The sequence below is a fragment of the Acanthisitta chloris genome, unplaced genomic scaffold (assembly GCF_000695815.1).
Source record: "Acanthisitta chloris isolate BGI_N310 unplaced genomic scaffold, ASM69581v1 scaffold18762, whole genome shotgun sequence".
Classification (NCBI taxonomy): domain Eukaryota; kingdom Metazoa; phylum Chordata; class Aves; order Passeriformes; family Acanthisittidae; genus Acanthisitta; species Acanthisitta chloris.
The window spans coordinates 1-19,796 of NW_008662387.1; the positions used below are offsets into that span (position 1 = coordinate 1).

General features: G+C 40.8%; 1 protein-coding gene across 1 annotated transcript in view; it reads left to right on the forward strand.

The window, feature by feature from the left end:
- Nucleotides 1-1,116: 1,116 nt before the first annotated feature.
- EIF3A (eukaryotic translation initiation factor 3, subunit A) overlaps nt 1,117-19,796 on the forward strand; it is a gene marked incomplete at its 3' end in the record, with an annotated part of 20,830 nt that continues 2,150 nt past the window's right edge. The window contains exons 1-17 of the mRNA XM_009070585.1: nt 1,117-1,153; nt 3,227-3,417; nt 3,616-3,752; nt 4,623-4,786; nt 6,021-6,220; nt 7,329-7,537; nt 8,530-8,701; nt 9,587-9,691; nt 10,195-10,293; nt 10,924-11,040; nt 11,879-12,064; nt 14,740-15,087; nt 15,707-15,811; nt 17,035-17,148; nt 17,374-17,496; nt 18,469-18,622; nt 19,665-19,796. The exon at nt 19,665-19,796 is cut by the window's right edge and continues 27 nt beyond it. Coding sequence (XP_009068833.1) covers nt 1,117-1,153; nt 3,227-3,417; nt 3,616-3,752; nt 4,623-4,786; nt 6,021-6,220; nt 7,329-7,537; nt 8,530-8,701; nt 9,587-9,691; nt 10,195-10,293; nt 10,924-11,040; nt 11,879-12,064; nt 14,740-15,087; nt 15,707-15,811; nt 17,035-17,148; nt 17,374-17,496; nt 18,469-18,622; nt 19,665-19,796 — 2,593 coding nt within the window. The remainder of the gene's footprint in view (nt 1,154-3,226; nt 3,418-3,615; nt 3,753-4,622; nt 4,787-6,020; nt 6,221-7,328; nt 7,538-8,529; nt 8,702-9,586; nt 9,692-10,194; nt 10,294-10,923; nt 11,041-11,878; nt 12,065-14,739; nt 15,088-15,706; nt 15,812-17,034; nt 17,149-17,373; nt 17,497-18,468; nt 18,623-19,664) is intronic.

The window sequence follows — 19,796 nt, forward strand, 5'->3', positions numbered from 1 at the left end:
CGACCCATCCGGCCCCGATCCACCCAACCCCGCTCAGATCCCCATCCACCCAACCCCGCTCAGATCCCGATCCCGGGCCCCACGCCCCATGCGCCCTCCGTGTGTAGGAGTCTCGTCCTTCACGTGGCCCGCGTCAGAATGCGATGTCCCAGCGGCTCCTCGAGGCTGATGCAGAGGTTTGCTCCTGCCAGAGAAGCCAAGCAGGACAAAGCAGCGCTGTGGCCGTCGCTGAGTGCCACAGAGAAGCTGGGGTGGTTATATTTACCGGCTGAGTCGTTTCGGGCTGAGCATATGGCTTTGATGCTTCTGGTTTTTTATAGTAGCTTATTTTAAGGCCTCAGCAAGACCATTTAGACCCTTCACCATCCCTGGAGGTTTTCAAAATGAGACTGGATGTGGCACTTAGTGCCATAGTCTGGTAGGGTTGGACTCGATCTTTGAGGTCTTTTCTAACCAGGTTGATTCTTTGATTCTATGATTCGTTGTCACAGGGTGGCACTTAAAGACACCCAGAAGCAGCAGGTGATGTAGGGGTCTGGGAGTGACAGCTGGAGAGGCTGTGTGGTCTGGGGGCTGTGTTAGTTAACTCTACTTCAGCTCAAACCAGCACAGTAATTCAGGTGCTTTGTGTTTTGACAAGAGAATGCTCAATAAAGTGCTGCATGTCCTTGAGATTTCTAATCTAAAATTCATTGTAAAAGTCTTCCCCACAAAGGTAAAAAAGGTGAAAGGTAAAATTGGCTTCATCAGCCATCAAGGGTGAAGTTCTACCAGCCCTTTAATTGGAAGAGATGCAGGTGCCATAGCATATAAATTTTAATTAAACTGCATAATTCTTGGGTAGAGTGAGTTGTACTTGGTGCACAAATCATTTTTCTGGAATAGTGACTGTAAAACATCTTACTGTTGCTTTCCTGGTATAAAAATTCAGATATGTCATGCTGCTGTAAGTCTACTCAGTTCTGATGAGCTGGAGGAGGAAAGTTGAGCTGAAGGGTGGGAGCTGGAGGGAGTGTTCTCCAGGCAGACACTTCCAGCCATGAGCTCCAGTGAACTGAGTGGAAAACATGACAAGCAGTGTTCAAGTCTTGTGAACTGCAGGGGCTCAATCTCACCATGGCCAAGCACAATAAAGTCACACCTGAGGCAGATCGTGAGTTGCAGGAAGCAGTTTATTGTTAAATTGACATTTCAAACTGGAACATTCAGTGCAGTTTGCAGAGTTTCAGTGTGTGTTTTATACCTGAGCATGAGTAGCACTTTATGCTTCATGTTCTCGGTGACTTCAACATACACAGGTGATGTTTGGAAATAAGAAGAGTTTCAATGATTGTAAGTACGTACAGATATGTGAGAAAGGCTGCTTTTTCCTTATAAATGATTAATGTAGGTCAAGGCCATCCCTCAGCTATTCTTAATACCTACATTGCTTTGTGGCCAAGGGTATAATGCAACTTCGGGAGGTGTTTTATTGTTGCTGATACTGAGCTTGCTGTGTGATAGAGATACTGTAAAGCACATGACATCTCTGTCACCTACTGTAATGACATGTGTTGGATTAAAAACTGAGCTTAATTTGGGATTTGGGCTTAGCAGTAGGTGAGTTGTTGATGTGCATCATCTAGTTCTTGGCCACTCACAGCTTCAGTTGCTGTTTTGGATACGAGTTGGGGTTTTAAGTGGTATAATAGAAAAAAAAATAAAGATGTAACTCTTAACAGCTATTGCCAGGTTAAGCTTTACAGTTTGTCTGTTACAGATGTGAGTTTCCATAACTCACAGTTCCTGCTGCAAGGCAGGTGATGTGTGCTGTGTTTGAGTCTTCAAGTTCACTTTGTGCTTCTACTAAAGTGTCTCTTAAATTAGCCTTAATTAGTCACTTACTGGTAAGAACCTGCTAGGCCAGAGTTAATTAAAAGTTCAAAACAATCTGTATTAATTTTGTGCTTTGTCCAGTTGGTTATGGACTGCTGAAAGCTGCCGTTGGGATGCCCTGACATTAGTTGCAAGATTAAACTAGCCTTTCAAGTTTATTTTCATAAATTAAATGTAAAGCTGAGCAGTAATTGTCTCCAAAGCAGCGCTGAGGTAGAATAGCAGTGTAAGCTGTGGGATGGAGGATAGCTTTATAGAAGTTCCCTCGGTGAGCACAAAATACTGCTGGATGCTGTCACACCGTAACCCTAATTATCTTCAAAGGTATCACGGTGCTTTTCTGGAAAGGAACTTCCTCATATTATGCAGCTCATTATTTACATACACTGAGTCCCACGTACACATGCCCTTGTGGTTCTTAAATTAAAACCACACTGCTGCTTTCAAACTACATTTTTTGGCCACATTTAACTTCAATTTTGAGATTCCAAAACTTGGAAGCTCTGTCTAATGTCTGAGCACCGTGAGCAGGCCTCATTTCTTTAGGAATGTGGTGATTTCCAAAGCACTCCATGGAAGTACTGACTCCACTCCTCAGCCTTTAAGAATTTCCTTCTAGCTGTACTTCCCTTTATCTTTTAAACCTGTTTGCTTCCCATTCTCAGAGTTCAGCTCTCCTGCTTTGCTGCAGTGGAGAGTGAGTTCAGTGTAAGGGTCTGTGTGTGGTTGCTGCTTTGGTGTTTGCTCATTGTACTAAGCAGAATGTGTGGGAGTTGCTGTGATACTGAGAGATCTTGTTAGTAACAGCAGCTGCTTAGGGATGAATGAATGGGGCACTGGAATCAGCAGCAATGCTGGTTTAAAGAGTGTCTCACCCTTCAACTGAACTGCAGCAGCTTTTGGTGTCATTTATATCAAACTCAATCACTAGGCCACTCTGAGCTAAAAAAAATTTTTAAACTCCCTCCCTCCCTGAGCAGGACTTTGGGTTAGATTCAGCACAAATGCCATTGGTAGGGACAGTACCCAAAGCCTGCTGGTTTGTATCCATTGTCCCTGATGAAACTCAGGTTAAAACAGGATGTGTGTATTTTATTAATTTATATGAAGTGCTCAGTCATGCCTGGATGGATAGAGAGACATCTCTCCTCATGGAGAGAGGTCAGCATTGCCAGTTATGCCATTGAAGGACTTCAGTGACATCTGCCAATGTTTTTGCTGTGGCCACTGAAATCAAACCATCGATGAACTTTAGCTGGAGTTGATTAAATGCCCAAAGTTCCGTGTGTTAAGCCTGAAACATGCGTCTTCTGGTGTGCAAATCTTTTGCTAATTGGGATTTTCCTTTCAGAATTCCTTGAGGTTGGCAAAAAGCAGCCTGCCCTCGATGTTCTCTATGATGTTATGAAAAGTAAGAAACACAGAACATGGCAGAAGATCCACGAGCCAATTATGCTCAAGTACCTGGAGCTCTGTGTGGATCTCCGCAAGAGTCACCTGGCAAAGGAAGGACTGTACCAGTACAAGAATATTTGCCAGCAGGTAATGCCTTTTGATTGTTTTTTAACTTATTTATAGGAAGCATGGTTATATGCCAGCTGATACAATCTAAAAGTAACTATTTCCTCTTGGGTTAGAATTAATCTGCCTTTTAGATGTTCTTGGGTTTGGAGCATTTACATTTTCAATATTTGCTGCCTGTTGTGGGTGGAAACATCTTCCTGGTTTTTTTTTTTGTAGGTTAACATCAAATCTTTGGAGGATGTTGTTAGAGCCTATCTAAAATTAGCCGAAGAAAAAACCGAAGCAGCTAAGGAAGAATCCCAGCAGATGGTGCTGGACATAGAAGACTTGGATAACATTCAGACTCCAGAAAGGTAGGAGCATGTGGCAATGTAGAAAGTGTCCTTATTTTAATGAAGGGTGTTGGCAGTTGACAAAGCTGAAGATATTAATGTGGTGGATTTGATATGGAATACTGGTGGTGTTCTAGGGGTTGTAAGGGTAGGATAAAAGGTAGGAATTTTGCATTGAACAAAATGCTGAGTAAAGAAAAGTAAAGAAAGTAAGGAGTAAAGAGTAGAAAGTGTAGGTGCAGTGGGAGTGGTTCTGGGAGTTGGGTCACTGTAGTGATATTGGAGAGTTTATCAAAAGCTGCTCATTGCCAGTTGATGTATAAATGCTCTTAATTATATTAGACCAGTGTAAGTCCTGTATATGATAACCTCCAGAGGGAATGAAGTTATGGCCACTAAATGCAAGATTATGATATCTCACTGCTGATATCTTTAAGCATCTCTTTCATGTCATAGTTTTTAAAGGATTTGATACTCTGATGTCAGTACTGTAGTTTTCAGTGTCTGTGGATCGCAAGGCACACAGTGCTGCTCTGTCCCATCTCAGCAAGAAGTGAACTCTGGTAGCATTGCTAGTGATTAAAAGGGAAATTCCAGCAAGTAGGAGAGTGCATTGCCAGTGATACTTGACTCTAACAGAGATCCAGTGCTCCCTCGTAGAAGAGAGAAGGTGAAAATCCTGGGATTAGTTTCCTTTGGCTTACTCATGAGGATACAAGAGCTCCTGATGTCTCTTACCTCTGGAGCTTGGATGTGTCAGTCATATACGCAGGGGCCAAAGTTTGGAACTTAAAAGCAGGAACAGTTATTCACAGAACTTGATGAGAATTGTAGAGAATAAGCCACTTTCCTTTTTTTCCCTCTTTCCTTACCTTCCTGCCCTGACTGTAGTGTCCTTTTGAGTGCTGTAAGTGGAGAAGACACTCAGGATCGTACTGACCGATTGCTTTTGACACCCTGGGTTAAATTTCTGTGGGAATCCTACAGACAGTGTTTGGATCTTCTCCGAAATAATTCTCGAGTGGAGCGTCTGTACCATGACATTGCACAGCAAGGTAGGTCTGACAGGTGGGAACTTCAAAGTGTAATGATATGAAGTCCCACCCTCAGGGAAAGGAAGCAGCCAAGATTTACAGGTGTTCATGGGCCAAAGGACCAACAGAAGTCAGAGGTCTGCAAAAGTTTACACAGTTTTATTAGCAAATTACACACCTGGCATGGAAATTGGTATGTTAGTCCCTGATCTCCCAGTATGAGCACATGACAGTGGGTTTTGCTGAAGGAGTAGGGTGAAAGGGAAGACAGAGATGAATTAAAGAAGGGGAGAGAGAAAGAAAGGGGTAAGTCACCAGGCCTGGCTCCAGCGTTGATCAGCTGTCCAGGGGCTTGAGCACACACATACCCAAGTGTCATGTGGGGAACTTTTTATAGATAAGCTTTCCCCACCCTGGAGATAAGTTTCTTGTGTTCTATGCAAATCAATATTCATGCACAGTCCATTCTTCTGGACCTTTCTGGAAGTGGGCCAGAGAGCTTTGGGGGTCTTTGGTGGTCTGGATCCACCCCCTACAATCCATCCCTGCTTATCAGCCTCATTCCTCTGCCTGTGCTGTACTGTGTTATGCTTATCTCCAGGAGCCAGAACAAGGGTTTTCTATTCTGGATCAACATTGTCCAGGTACATTAGGAAAGATGACTGTCAGAAGAGTTCCAGATGCTTCAGTGTATTTAAGTCTTTGTGCTGCAGTGGCAGGGCTTCCTTTTGTGCCTGTTTCTGATAGAGATACTTTGGAATTTTCAGACTGACAGTGACAAACCAAAAACTGATTTTTGAGAGGAACTATGGGAACAAAGGCTTTTTTTTTTTTTTTTTTGGTTTGGAAGCTTCATTTAACTTTACCATATTTAGATAGATGAGTGGAGAATTTTTTCCCACGTTTTGAAAAGCCAAAACTTGAATTCATGCCATGCACAGGATTCTATTTACTCTTAGTTCAAAATATAAGCTAGAGCGAGTGCATAAATTAGAACATTTTCAAAGAGATTCAAACCACTCACTTTGCTCATTAACTTCATTATGTAGAAACATCTTCATGTTTTGAGGTCAAGATGGAAATGCTCTGAGTTGTCACTTGTTCATTGTGTGTGACAGATTGTACCATGTTTGGTATCTCTCATCTGTAAATGGAGGGTCTTAAAGTGTACTGATTGACATCCTGAATCCCATGTAGAGCTCCTATGAAGTCACCATGGGTGAACACTGGCCATGTCTGTTGTTCATGTTTGCAGCTTTCAAGTTCTGCCTGCAGTACACGCGCAAAGCTGAGTTCCGCAAGCTCTGCGACAACCTGCGCATGCACCTGGGGCAGATCCAGCGGCACCACAACCAAAGCACAGCCATCAACCTCAACAATCCTGACAGCCAGTCCATGCACCTGGAGACCAGGCTGGTGCAGCTGGACAGTGCTATCAGCATGGAGCTGTGGCAGGTATGCTCAGGGCTCCTCCAGGCACACTCTAGTCTGCAGCCTTTCACAGTCTGTTCACATGGTTCATGTTTCAGGGTATAAGCATCAAGGTAAAGAAAGGGTAATAGTTGAAGAATATTTAATATCTAGAATGTGGTACTACCTGCATATTGAATACTTAGTCTGATGTTCTTGCACAGCATTTCAAACTAACCTGCTGCAGGAAGTAGTAAATGATAAAGTAGCTGAAGTCACTGAGTTGTGAACGGGAGGACCCGATGATGACACCTTCACCACTTCACCTCTGCCAACAGTTCTAATGTCAAATTCCTTAAAAAGTCAAGGTTGTTATTTTCTGAGTTTGTGAATTTGGAGAATGTTTTCTGTTGTGTTGTTTCTGTTCTAGGTATGTAAGTAATTACATGTAAGGCATTTCCTACAGGAACTGTAGTAGTAGGACAAGGAAATTTAGATTTGATTTTAGGAAGAAGTTTTTTATTGTGAGGGTGGTGAGACACTGGCACAGGCTGCCTGGGGAAGCTGTGGCTGCCCCAACCCTGGCAGTGTTCACAGCCAGGTTGGATAAAGCCTTGAGGAACCTGCTCTGGTGGGAGATGTCCCTGCCCAGGGCAGGGGGTTGATCTCTAAGGTTCATTCCAACCCCTTACCATACTATGATTCCCAAGATTACTTGTATTTTTAGGCAAACTGTGCCCATTTTTGATCACACAAACTATTTTTATGAAAAATGGTAAAACCAGTAAAGAGTAGAATTGGTATAGTAATAAAATAGTAGAACTTTTGTTATTGCATTTTTGAGGGTTTTTTCGCCCTTGGTTTGTAACTTGAAAATCTGAAAGAAACAAGTTTTCAAAAAATTACACATAGTAATCATTAAACACTAATTGCTAAGCAGGTAGTTAATGGAGTTGCAGTATGTCCAAGTAATTTCTTTCACAGGAAAGAAATGTTTCATTTCGTGTAGCTTACAAGACTCAAGATCACAGCTTTCACCAGTATTAAATATTTTATAGTCTTACAGCTTTTAATGAATTTACATCTTTCCCTTTTTGAGTATTGAAAAAACTTCCTAAAAATAGTGGGTTTTTTGTTTTCTTTCTGGTTTTAGGAAGCTTTCAAAGCAGTGGAAGATATTCACGGACTATTTGCACTGTCTAAGAAACCTCCCAAACCACAACTGATGGCAAATTACTATCACAAAGTTTCAACTGTCTTCTGGAAATCAGGAAATGCTCTTTTTCATGCATCCACACTTCACCGACTTTATCACTTGTCACGAGAAATGCGAAAGAATCTCACACAAGAGGAGATGCAGAGGTGGGGAAAGATACTTAATGTGATCTTAGATTCTATTTTTAACCCCATAGGTTCAAAAATAAACTAAATTGCACCCCAGAAGAAGCAGATGACATGTGTGGCTATGAGCAGCTCTGCATAAATTGGTCAGTACTAATTGCCTCAAAAGAAATCTAGAGCAAGAAGGATGTTTACAAAGCTACAGTGTAAGTAATGTGAACATCAGGATCACCATATTAAGCTTCCTTCTCTCACTGACTGAGAAGCTAAGCAAGTTAATAAGTATCTGGTTTTGTGCTTCCTTTTTCTCTTCTGAGTGGTATTTACTTCACAAGATTTCATGGTAACTACTCTAAACTTTCCCTAATTATATAAAAGTCTGTACAGCCAAAGGGCCTTTAATTTTTTGGTAACAGGGATGATACTGGCAAGGCTTTTGAGTCATGCAGAGTCATTGACTGCTCTAACTTCTGAAGTGCATGTTTGAGCCTTTAAAGAATCACAATCTGGTGGTCATAACTACTCATTGAAAATCCTTATATTCCTATTCACTTGGGTGCTAAGACCAGAATTTGAGTATTTAATGCCCTTTGTTTTGTTACATCAAAAAGCACATCTGGTTTGCCTAGTAGATGTTAAAAGTCAGTGCATTCAGAATGGCTGGTGTGGATTTGCAGCTGGAAAAAGTTCTTAAAGGTGCTGCTTTCTGCTGTTCATTTTAAAGCATTTGATACTTTCAGAGGCAGCTGAAATTTCTTGATCACTTCTTTATATACATATGCACATAGACACACAGATATGTAAGTAATGAAAAGAAGTTGCCAAACGCTTTCCCCTGTTCCCGAGGAACACTTCACTCTGTACTCTTCTGGAATCTTCTCTGTTAAGTGATGGTATTTTTACAACTTCGCATCACGAGTGCTGCTCATTCCTCTTGATTTGGCACATATGTGAACAAGAATTAAATAGTGTTCTCTTGCACTTCATCTGTTGTGCTTCTGCTTTATTCACAGGATGTCTACTCGAGTCCTGTTGGCCACTCTGTCAATTCCTATAACTCCTGAGAGAACGGATATTGCTCGTCTCCTGGACATGGATGGCATCATCGTGGAGAAACAGCGGCGCCTGGCAACCCTCCTGGGTCTGCAGGCCCCACCTACACGTGCCAGTCTCATTAATGATATGGTAGGTACATGGCTAATTGTGTGACTTAGGCTGTGGTGTTAAAATGGCAGAGTCACCAGGGCTGTGACAGCGAATGGTTGTGTGCACCAAAGAGTCAGATGCAATATTGTCCTTTATGGCACTCAGGCAGCAAACGTTGCTTTGAAACTCAAGGGTTGTGATGAACTGGGACTTTGGGGTTTTTTTTCCTACTCTAAGGCATATAATTAACTGAATAAACAGTGTTTATTTTTCTGTTTTAAATGTATTTTGGACAAACACAGGTCAGGTGTCAAATGGCAGACCATACAGATCTAAGTGATTATGAAAACTTCTTGTGCTTAGTTTGAAGGGAGGCTAAATTTACCTATCCTCAGACCACCCCAGATGTTCCTAAACAAGTTAGACATTTATAGGTGTTTTCAGAAAATGTTTGAATTTCTTGCAGTCATTCTCACACGTGTCTGAAACTTAGATTCAAAGTTCATTTTACAATTTGAGTTAGTTCTTCTTCCAATACCTCTCCAGTTTGCCTCAAAACCACCATTTAAGGCTTCAGAAAATCAAGCATGAACAGAGATGTGTGGTTTTAGTTTGGATGTGGGTCTACATTTGTTTCGTAGGCCTTGTGTGCTAGAAATGGCTACCTTGAGGATGGTACTCCAGTCTATTTACATTGTTTTTATGTTTTTTTTGTCTAATTTTCCCTTTTTAAGTACATTTAATTGGTGTAATGTAGAGTTACTGTCACTGCAATTATCGTTGCAATGAAAAATAAGTACTCTATATTAAAACATAATGTGGTGCCTGTTTACTTTCTTGAATATGAAATCCTGAAAGCATAACTATTGGTTAATACTGTATTTATTTTGAGATAATTGGAATTTTTTTTGTTGTTGACTGTAGGTCAGGTTCAACGTAGTACAATATGTTGTGCCAGAAGTGAAAGAACTTTACAATTGGCTTGAAGTAGACTTTCACCCACTCAAGTTAAGTGGCCGAGTCAGCAAGGTAGGTTTTGTAGTAGTTGTTCTTGGCTAATAGTCTGTGATTTGTGTATTGATTTGTGGTAAATATCAACTAGCTTTTTCTACTGCCAGATTATTCAATAGTAAGCTTGATTTGGTCAAATTCCATTATGATGACATCTACATATGCAGAGTATTGGGAGGTAGAATAATGGGAGAGCTGTTGATTAGGTTAGTGGAAATTCTGCAATTGATGAAGCGCATCATGTTCTTTTTCTTTGATAGTAAGAACAAAGATATTTGAGGCGCTCAGAAGATCCTGAGGGTAAATTAGCAGTGTGGTAAATGTTGCCAGTACTGTCAGTCGCCCTCATACGAGAACTGTTAGCTATCCATTATAAATCCAAGTGCAGAGAATGCACTTCAGTAAAGCAGTGCAGCATCTGGGCAGAAGTGCTGCTGTTTCATGAGCTAGAAACCAGAGGGATTTTTGCTTTAATGTGTATGGGTTGATGCAGATGGAGTAACTTTTCAGACTTTTGATAGGTTCTCAACTGGGTGAAAGACCAAGCTGAGAAGGAACCTGAACTGCAGCTGTATGTTCCTCACCTGCAAAACAATACCATTCTTCGCCTTTTGCAGCAGGTATGAACAAAGAAAATGTGTGTGCATAAGTATGCATAAGCCAGAAAATGCTTTGGAAGAAGATTAACTTGAAACCTTTCATGCTGAAGTAATTTTTTTCCCCATCAATAGAAGACCATACCTTCAGTTTATGTGTCTAGGTACAGCTGTACTTGATAGTGTTGAAATCTCCTGTCTAGGTTTTCTTCATTATGCATCACGTTTCTTAAAACTTCTCCTTGGAGTAAGGTCTAGGGAGTATTTTGCTTTGGGTTTTGGTTTCTTCTTCTTTTTTTGTGTGTGTCTTAAGTGTTTGATAAAATGCACATTTCATTGACCTGCTTTCGGTGCAAGTGCTGAGCAGTGTTATTTCTGGTGTGCTAAAGAAATAGTTGAAGGCTAATTAGCAGCATAGCTGTGTATGTAGTTACTGCTGCCAGTCTCCTTCATACAAAGCAACTATTCAGGAATGGCATTTAATCTTGAATACAGTACAAACATAAAATCTGGGTTAGTATTTCCAGTTGTATTGTTCTGTATACATTCATTTGTTGACAATTTAGTAAGTTCACTTTAAGGCCTGTACAACACCTTTTCTTTCTGATATATTTTTAATGATGAAAAAGACTTCATGTTTCTTTTCACACTTAGGTGGCCCAGATTTATCAGAGCATTGAGTTTGCTCGTCTGTGTACCCTGGTTCCCTTTGTTGATGCTTTCCAGCTGGAGCGCTGTATTGTTGATGCAGCCAGGCATTGTGACTTGCAGGTAAGTGCTGTAAAAAGACTTGTGTGAGGTGATGTATGGATTCATCTGCATTACATGGCATGAAAATGAACTGGTTGACATCTAACCCAAGGAAGAGAATTGATTCTGATAGATAGTTTCAGCTAGAGTAAAAGGTGCATGTGACAATACCCTAAGAACTGAAGATTATTTGCATTCTGGTGTTTATTTTTGATTTAGGTCAACAGCCATTTATATAAGTCCAGTAGAACCAGAAATAAAATCTGCTGAAACTTGTCCTGTGAGCTCCAGGCATTTAGTCCAGCATATCCTGAAGCAAGTCTGACAATCAGGGGTGTGAATTGATGACTCTGTTGGATTAGTTGTGCAAGATTGAAGAGCCAGCAGTTACTGACATTGGCTTGTGTCTCACCAAGTGACTGAAGTGAAACACCAGTCTGAGCTGTGCACTAATGTCTGAGGTGTCTCAGCTGCTGCTGAAGGTAGCATTGTTGGTAAAGTTATCCCTATTGAAAGAACAGCCTGTAATGATATTTCAAGCTGGTGACGAGGTGCAAGTAGTTTTAAGTGGAGATTGCTTAGTAGTCAGCCATTTAGGTTTTTAGATGAAGCTGATTTGTTTCAATTAGCTTAAGACACAGGTTGAGTTTATCTTTTGGATGCACTGAAGTTAGGATTCTCATTTTGCATATTGCTAATGTGGAGGAAGGCAAGAATGGTTTGCCTTGCAGTGATCATTTCATAGAATCATAGAAAGTCATTTCTGCTCAGAGCTTCTGTTGACTCCTGTTGGTCATAGGCAGAACAACAGAGAAATTGTTCAATAAATAATACAATCCTTTTTATTCTTTTTGCCAAGGTTCGCCTTGATCACACTACCAGGACACTGAGTTTTGGTTCAGATTTGAATTACTGTACTAGAGAAGATGCCCCACTGGGCCCTCAGCTCCAAAGCATGCCTTCTGAGCAAATTAGAAACCAACTGACTGCTATGTCTTCAGCTCTGGCTAAGGCTCTTGCAGTCATTAAGCCTCCTCACTTAATGGTAAGTCATTTATAGTCTTATGAAAATGTTGACATTCTGACATTTCTCCTGTGTGCATTGTGTGATGTTCACCTGTTGCCCTTATCCAACCTTTTGTTAATTTTTTGCTTGTCTGATCAGCTGCTCCTTCCAGGAATCTGCTCTCTGTGCAGTGGTGAACAATGTGGTTCTGCTGTCCACTCCTTTCAGAACAAACAGTTGGTCCTTTAGGTGTTAATATATACAAAGTTTTGTGGCATTAATGCATTTATTAGTGACAAACTGTTCTTCTGCATCTGTCACATCCTCACCTGTTCTGATAGATCTAAATTTTCTGGATTAGCAAGGTAAGCTCATCTGGAAGTTGTGAGATCATGCTTGAGGGAGTTCCTTGGTTTGCCTTTCCTTGGCCCAGGGAAGGCAGTGAGCTCTGTGATGATTAAGTTAACATGACATTACAAGGTTGTGAGTAGGTAGTGATAGGTGCTTTTGTACATTTATTTTCAGAAGTGTGTTGCTCTGTTTTTCAGAGCATTGTGGTATTGATCTCTGAGCTGATTTGGCACAATGATGGGCTGCATTTATATATTTGTGGGTTAAGTAGAAATGTAAGCTAATAACTCAATACTTCATACCAAAGCTTATATTTTAGTGAATGTGTTTTCTCAGATTAGATGTACCTTTTACTTTTTTTTTTTTCCAGCCTAGTGGTAGTCAGTTATTTGTGCCTGTAAGGAAGAAGTCACTCTTAAATGCACTGTGCTAGAGTTAAGTGTTTTGTCGTAACTAAGATCAAGTCAAAACGTCCACAAGGGGCCTGAGTTTAAGTTACCAGGATTGCATTTGTCAGGTTTGGGATGTACCAAACAGGTGAGCCTGCAGAGCTAGGATTTGTTTACAACTTTGCATGCATTTTTGAAAATCCAAGAACTGCTTCCTTTATTGTTCCTGGAGAAACTGCTGTTGTGAAGAACCTGGAATGTAACTTCGTAGTGGAGTCTAAAAACACGAACAAAAGATCCCACAGCTCAAGAACTGATCTGTCCTTGTCACTCCCTCCCTCTCCTCCTCCCTGGGGCTATTGGCTTCAAGGTCAGACTCACATTTCAGGTTCTCCAGAGCCCTGTAGCAGCAAAGTGTAAATCAGGCTCAGATTTCCAGCTTGCTTTGGTTGGGGCAAGTTAAGCCTTCACTTCTCTTACAAGAGCAGTGGTAATTTTGATTTTTATTTATTTTTTTTTTTCTTTATGAGAAATTTCATAGCAAATATATCAGATATTTTTTCCCTTAGGAAAAAAAGGCTGATAGCAACATCTCCATGTTAGGTTGAAATGCCAAGTCATATTGTTGAGATACAAACACAGGAGGTAGAACTATACCATGACACCTAATGCTCATTACTTACATTAGCTTGAACATATATTAGGTGGTTTAGAGTGTTTAAGATAAAAATATTTCCATGTAGGTTTTCCCTTAAAAAGATTTGATTAGTGGTTGGTATTTTGAAAGAAAAAAACATGTCTTATCTGTGCATTCATGTGAAATGACAAATAGTCTTACACTTGACATGAGTACAATTAGGTGAATAAGACATAAATGCTAGTCATTATCTTGTAAAGTTGGAGAACAGTATCAAGGTTACTATGAATCTGTGTGGTTAGAGAAGCTACAGAACAGGTTGATATCCTTTTTCCCTTCACTGCTCAGATTAAAGCTTTTCACTTTTTTTCAGATGCTTATTCTAATTTCTGTCACGTTTGTTAAAATTCACAGAATTGTTAAATTCATCTAAAGCTTTTCACTTCTGTGTTTCTGGCACCTCCACTTATCTTGAAGTGTTTGCAGAACTGCAGCAAAGGATGGATATTTCAGGGGTTTTGTTGAATGCCCTAGAAGTGACAGATTACTAAAAATACCTCTGAGCTAGCTCACATTTCATGAGCATGACTGGGGGAGTGTTGTGAGCTGCTTGGGCTGTGGTGTTTTGCTGCTTGCTGGACTGATGGAAATGGGCAACTCCCTGAGCTGGCACAGCTACACCTCCACGTGTGCAGCAGGAGCTGTGTGTGTGCACTCTGGAGCATGGGGAGGGGTGAGAAGGCAGCTGAAAGACTAGTCTGTATGCTAGTGTTTAGGTGTGAAGTGCTTTTTATAAGGTGCTTAAAACTTCTATATAGAATGTTTATACCTAAATTGTTGATTCATCTTTGCTGTCATCTCACAGGTAGTGATTTGGGTCAGTTAGGATCTTTTATGTTAGTGAGTTTGGAAAAGAACAGCTTTAAAAACAAAGGGGCTTTGGTGAAATAAGCACGTGTGGTGGTGAGCTTACAGACAAAATTAACCCCTAATCCCCTTTCAGTTAGAGATGAAATACCAGTAACATGTGGGTGTGCAATATTTCCGGGCAGAAAAGTGTGGAAGTGTTGTACCTAAGCTGAGTTGCAGAGTATTGTCTTCTACAGACAACTTCCTCCATGTGCACATGGTTCTAGGCAGTTGATGCTACCTTAGATGCCACTTGGATGAGTGATTAGATTTGCCATTGCCGTTGTATTTGCCCATACAGTCACATTTACAGTTGGCTGGTTTGGAGAACAGAATTCACTTGGAGTTTGCTTTGAGAAGTGTTTGCTGTGCTTTCAGCCTTTTTAAAGAGGTGCTGATATGTCATTGCTTTCTTAATTTCGATTCAGCAAGAGAAGGAAGAGCAGCACCAGCTGGCAGTCACTGCCTTCCTGAAGAACTCCAGGAAGGAGCATCAGCGCATCCTTGCACGTCGTCAGACCATAGAGGAGAGAAAGGAGCGCCTGGAGAGCCTCAACATCCAGCGTGAGAAGGAGGAGCTGGAACAACGTGAAGCAGAGCTACAAAAGGTGCGGAAGGCCGAGGAGGAGAGGCTGCGCCAGGAGGCAAAGGAGAGGGAGAAGGAGAGGATCCTGCAGGAGCATGAGCAGATCAAGAAGAAGACTGTTCGTGAGCGCTTGGAGCAGATTAAGAAGACTGAACTGGGAGCCAAAGCATTTAAAGACATTGATATCGAGGTACATGACTTATTATTGCAGTGTCAAGTTGTTTTCTTATGGTTTTGGTGTGCTACCTGGATTTTGTGGGTTTTACTAGTTTTATACTGTAGCTGGTCTTACACTGTCTCATTTTTGAGACAGACTGTTTGTAAGTAAACCTTAATTCTAGGTTTGGATAGGGCATTTTTACTTGGGAGAATAAACTCCAGCTTTTGGTTTTGGTTTTGGCTTTTTGGAGTATTTTTTCTGGGTTTTTTGGTTGGTTGGTTTGGGTTTTTTTGGTTTTGGGTTTTTTTTGTTTGGTTGATTTTTTTGTTTGTTCGTTCCTCTCTTCCCCCCCTTCTTGCTCATGTAGTATCTGAAATACAAAATAAGAGCTTCAGATCCAATCTTTTATTCTCTGGACTGTGTCTCTATTTAAAATTAACATCAAATGCTTCAGAGAGCATCTTATAAATAAAATATAAAGTTTGCCAGAAGGGCAGAAAAAGGAAAAGAAACTGAGACTCTTTCTGAAGCACATTGGTTTAAAAGTTAAGGGGAAAACTGCAGAGAAGCTTAAATAAATAAACAAGTCAAATTTGCAGCAGAAAACATGTTTGGTTTATTTTGTATTGTTAACTTTACTTGGTTGTAGGATCTTGAAGAATTGGATCCTGACTTTATTATGGCTAAACAAGTTGAACAGCTGGAAAAAGAAAAGAAGGAACTCCAGGAACGTCTGAAGAACCAGGAGAAAAAGGTACAGAGTAGGAAGAACACAAAACCATGTCCAGACAGTACTTTAGGGAATGTGAACTCCTGTATTGATACATAGATATATATAAAATATTGGTGTTGGAAACGTTTGAAACTAAAATGGTAAATGTGTTATAAACAATTGAGTCTTTGGTTTCAGTGCAAAAATCTGTTCTAATTAATGGGGTTGATTTGAAAAAGGGCCCTTAAGCTGTGTGTGAACTGAGTGTTAGGTGGGAAGACTTGTAATTGGAAAATGTTCAGAGAAGATTAAATGTTTGGAGTTGAGGCCATTATGGAGAAACTAAATTAATTAACTGTATTACTCCTCACTGAAACAGAAAACTCCACTGCTAGAGCCCTTCAAGGCTTCAGCCCTTAGCAGCTGTGGGACAAAAGTAGGAATCTTTGAATGGTCTGTTTAGGTAGATATAAAATACTTCAGGGAAAAGTAGGAAAAAAAAATCCTTCAGTCTTTACCTTTGCATATTAAATGATGGACTCCAAACCTAACATTCTTAGCCAGCAATAAGAACTTGGTTCTTCTGCATTTGGAGCACTGCCTGCAACTCTGATCTGTTTGTGTCTAGGATTGGCTTCTGTGTGAAAAATGTGTGTAAAGTAGTACCCCTGTGTCTGAAGGATTTCTAGACAGTGGATGTGGTATCAGCCTGTCAGTGTACCTGTTGTGACAGCTGGTGGTGGAGTAGTTGTTAGTGCACTGACTGCAAGGGATACTGAAGTAGGAAGCATCAAACAAAGCCAGCAGGAGCCATGTTGAGAACTGTTTGGCAGTAGAAGGTGATCTTCATGCTGTGAGCCACTGCCACACAGGAGTTCTTTCCAAAGCACTTTGTTGTGTATGAAAAGCTTGAGTTCCGAAGGACAAGAGGAGAAATCCACTGATGCCTAAAATACTAAAAAAACCTTCAAGACAGAAGTGCTGGGAGCTGGAAATGGATGATGCTGAGAGAGTATTGTGTATGTGTTGTCTCTGTTCCTGCATCCTTGCCTAGGAGTGCACTGAGTTGCTAGTGGTAGAGGCTGGTTCTTGGTTAGGTGGACCTTTGTGTTCCAGCGTGGTGGTTGTTACATAGCCATAATATATCAGATATCTTGGAGAAGTCTCCAGATAGCAGAGTTTTCTTTGAGGGATGCTGAAGATGGGAGTCTTCCAGGTCTGGACTTGGTGTTATGACGTGCTGAAGGTGTGTTCTCTCTGTTTAGATTGACTACTTTGAACGGGCAAAGCGCTTGGAAGAGATTCCTTTGATCAAGACTGCGTATGAGGAACAGAGGGTGCACGACATGGAGCTGTGGGAGCAACAGGAAGAAGAAAGGGTAAGAATTTTTTGTTCAAATGATAAAATCCATTAGCAATGAATAAAAAATAGGGTTTGCACTTTTTTTACCCCTAGCTCTATCCAAGGGAAGAAGAGAAGAATGAAGTGTTAGTCGTCTACCTTAGCTGTGAAAGAGGAGAAGATAATTTTTCTTTCTGGTGGTTGAGGTAGATTGAATCCAAATATTTAGTAAAGTTATACTTTGTGTATTTTCTATTTTTAGATCACCACCCTGCAGCTGGAACGTGAGAAGGCCCTTGAGCATAAGAACAGACTCTCAAGGATGTTGGAGGACAGAGATTTGTTTGAAGCCAGGCTCAAAGCATCACGGCGAACAGTTTATGAGGTGTGTGAGATATGGCACTGGAATAAAGTGTTCCCCTAAAGTGAGAAAAACTCAGTGACTCTTCATGAAAACTAGAAACAAATCAGTATCTAAGATGGCTCAGAAACAGAGAGTTGTTAATTTTCTGCTTTGACTATTAAAAATGAAATCTCTTGCCCCCATTCCTGGTATTATCACTTACAATTTTTGGCCATTTCTGGAACAGCTTATATGGAAAATAAAAGATGTGTGATTTATTGCAGTACAGCTGTTAGTAAGAGATCACTGGATGCCATACAGCTGTGTCTGCACAAGTACTTGGGCTTACTGTGGTGATGGAATCATACTGACAATAATATCGAAGCTGAGAAATAGATGGAAATACTTGTCTTTTTTTTTTTTTTTTTTTTTAAAATCTTTGTTTGAATCTGGAAATTCCTTTGACATTCCAAGCATTTGGTTGTTCAACTTATGTTTTATGTTTGCAAAAATTTAAAACCAAATGAGACCACAAGGTCAGGGAAGAAACTGTGCCTTTGTTTCTGGCTCTACATTTTTTAAATTTTGCATTTCCTGAGACTGTTTATAGCTTTGGCCGTTTGGCTGTGGTGCAGTCAGAACTGGCTTTGCAAAAATAAACAGAAGATGTATTAGTTTAAAGTAAATTAGTAACTGCATATGAGTCTTTGCAACAATATAGGTAATTTAAGGTGTTTTAGCGACAGGCAAATTATTATTTAGGTAATTCAGTTCCTGAAAAAAACAGGTGAAGGACTAAAATTGTGCCTGGTGGTTGTCTGTCTAAGTTGGAGTATATTCTCTTACACCAAATCAGTTGCAGAAGAGGCTGAAATGTAAGTTGTCTTTCAGTGGAGCAAAGTTAATATGTTGCAGTTGGTTTGTGTTTCTGCAGCTTTGTTTATCACTTTGTGTAACTGTCCAGCTCTTAGTCATTGCAGTTCTGTGTTCTCATGTGTGTTCTGTGCATTTCAGGATAAACTGAAGCAGTTCCAGGAGAGGTTGGCAGAGGAGAGGAGGAATCGCCTGGAGGAGCGCAAGAAACAGCGCAAAGAGGAGAGACGCATCACCTACTACAGGGAGAAGGAGGAGGAGGAGCAGAGGTTACGAGAAGAACAGCTGCTTAAAGGTATGATCAAGAACATGATTGCTTTGTCCTTTGCATCCTTGGCCCCTTCATATGGCAGCACAGCTAACTTCTGCTTTCCCTGTTTCATGATTTTGGAGGAAGTATTTTCAGCTTTCAGTCAGTGGGGCAGAGTGTGTTTGTTGCTGTTAGGCACTGACCTTTACATGTCACCTAATGCACCCTCTGAATGTTACCTGTGCTGCACGGAGATGGAGGTAAAGCTTTGTAGCAAGAAGGGAAAATGAAAGCAAATGAATGCTTCCTGCCCTCTCCTTCTCCCAGACATGAGTGAAGGAGGAGGTATAAGGTAAGGGAGGCTAAGGAAAAATTGAGTGTTTGATTTTAGCTCTTTGTTTGAGTTCTGGACACTTGTTTGTGCACATCTGAAAGAGAAAAGAGAGGATGTTGGTGTCAGATCAAGGACTCCAGAATTCGAAGTGACTCACACACGTTTCTTTGTGAACTGCTTTGTCTGATAGCCCTGATAACCCTTCCAGGGCTTTAGAAGAGAAGAGGGGATTGGCATCCTGGAAGGTAAATTTCTGTCCTGTTTGTCCCTTGGAGGATAGAGATACTATGTATGAGAGTTCTTAATGGTGCAGTATTTAAAAAACAAACAAAGCCCAAAGCAGTTCTGAGTACCAAGTTTCTGACACTGCTAGCTGAGTATTTTTTGACCTTTTCTAAGGGAGGATTCTCTACCATGCTTGAGGCAGTTACTAATATTTTAACTGGCAGGTTTGTGCTCTATACATCAAATTAACATATGGGTGTTGGAACTTTTCTTTCCTTTCTTGCTAGCTGTTCAAGACATCTCATTAATGGATATATCAGGGCTCCTTTTCCTAATGCCTCCGAGTTAGGATACTCCAGCAAACAGGTTCTATGGTTAGTTCAACTCACACTGTGAAATGCTTGGATTTTGTTATTTTTTTATGAGGAGTCAAAGGGGAAAGATTGTATTTTGTAACCTTTCTGTGGACACAGTGAAGTAGTGGGAGTGAGGTTGGTACTAAGATGTGTTTGTGTTCCCAACTGGCAGAGCGTGAGGAGAAGGAGCGAATCGAGCGCGAGAAACGCGAGCAGGAGCAGCGCGAGTACCAGGAACGGGTCAAGAAACTGGAGGAACTGGAGAAGAAGAAACGTCAAAGAGAAATGGAAATAGAGGAAAGAG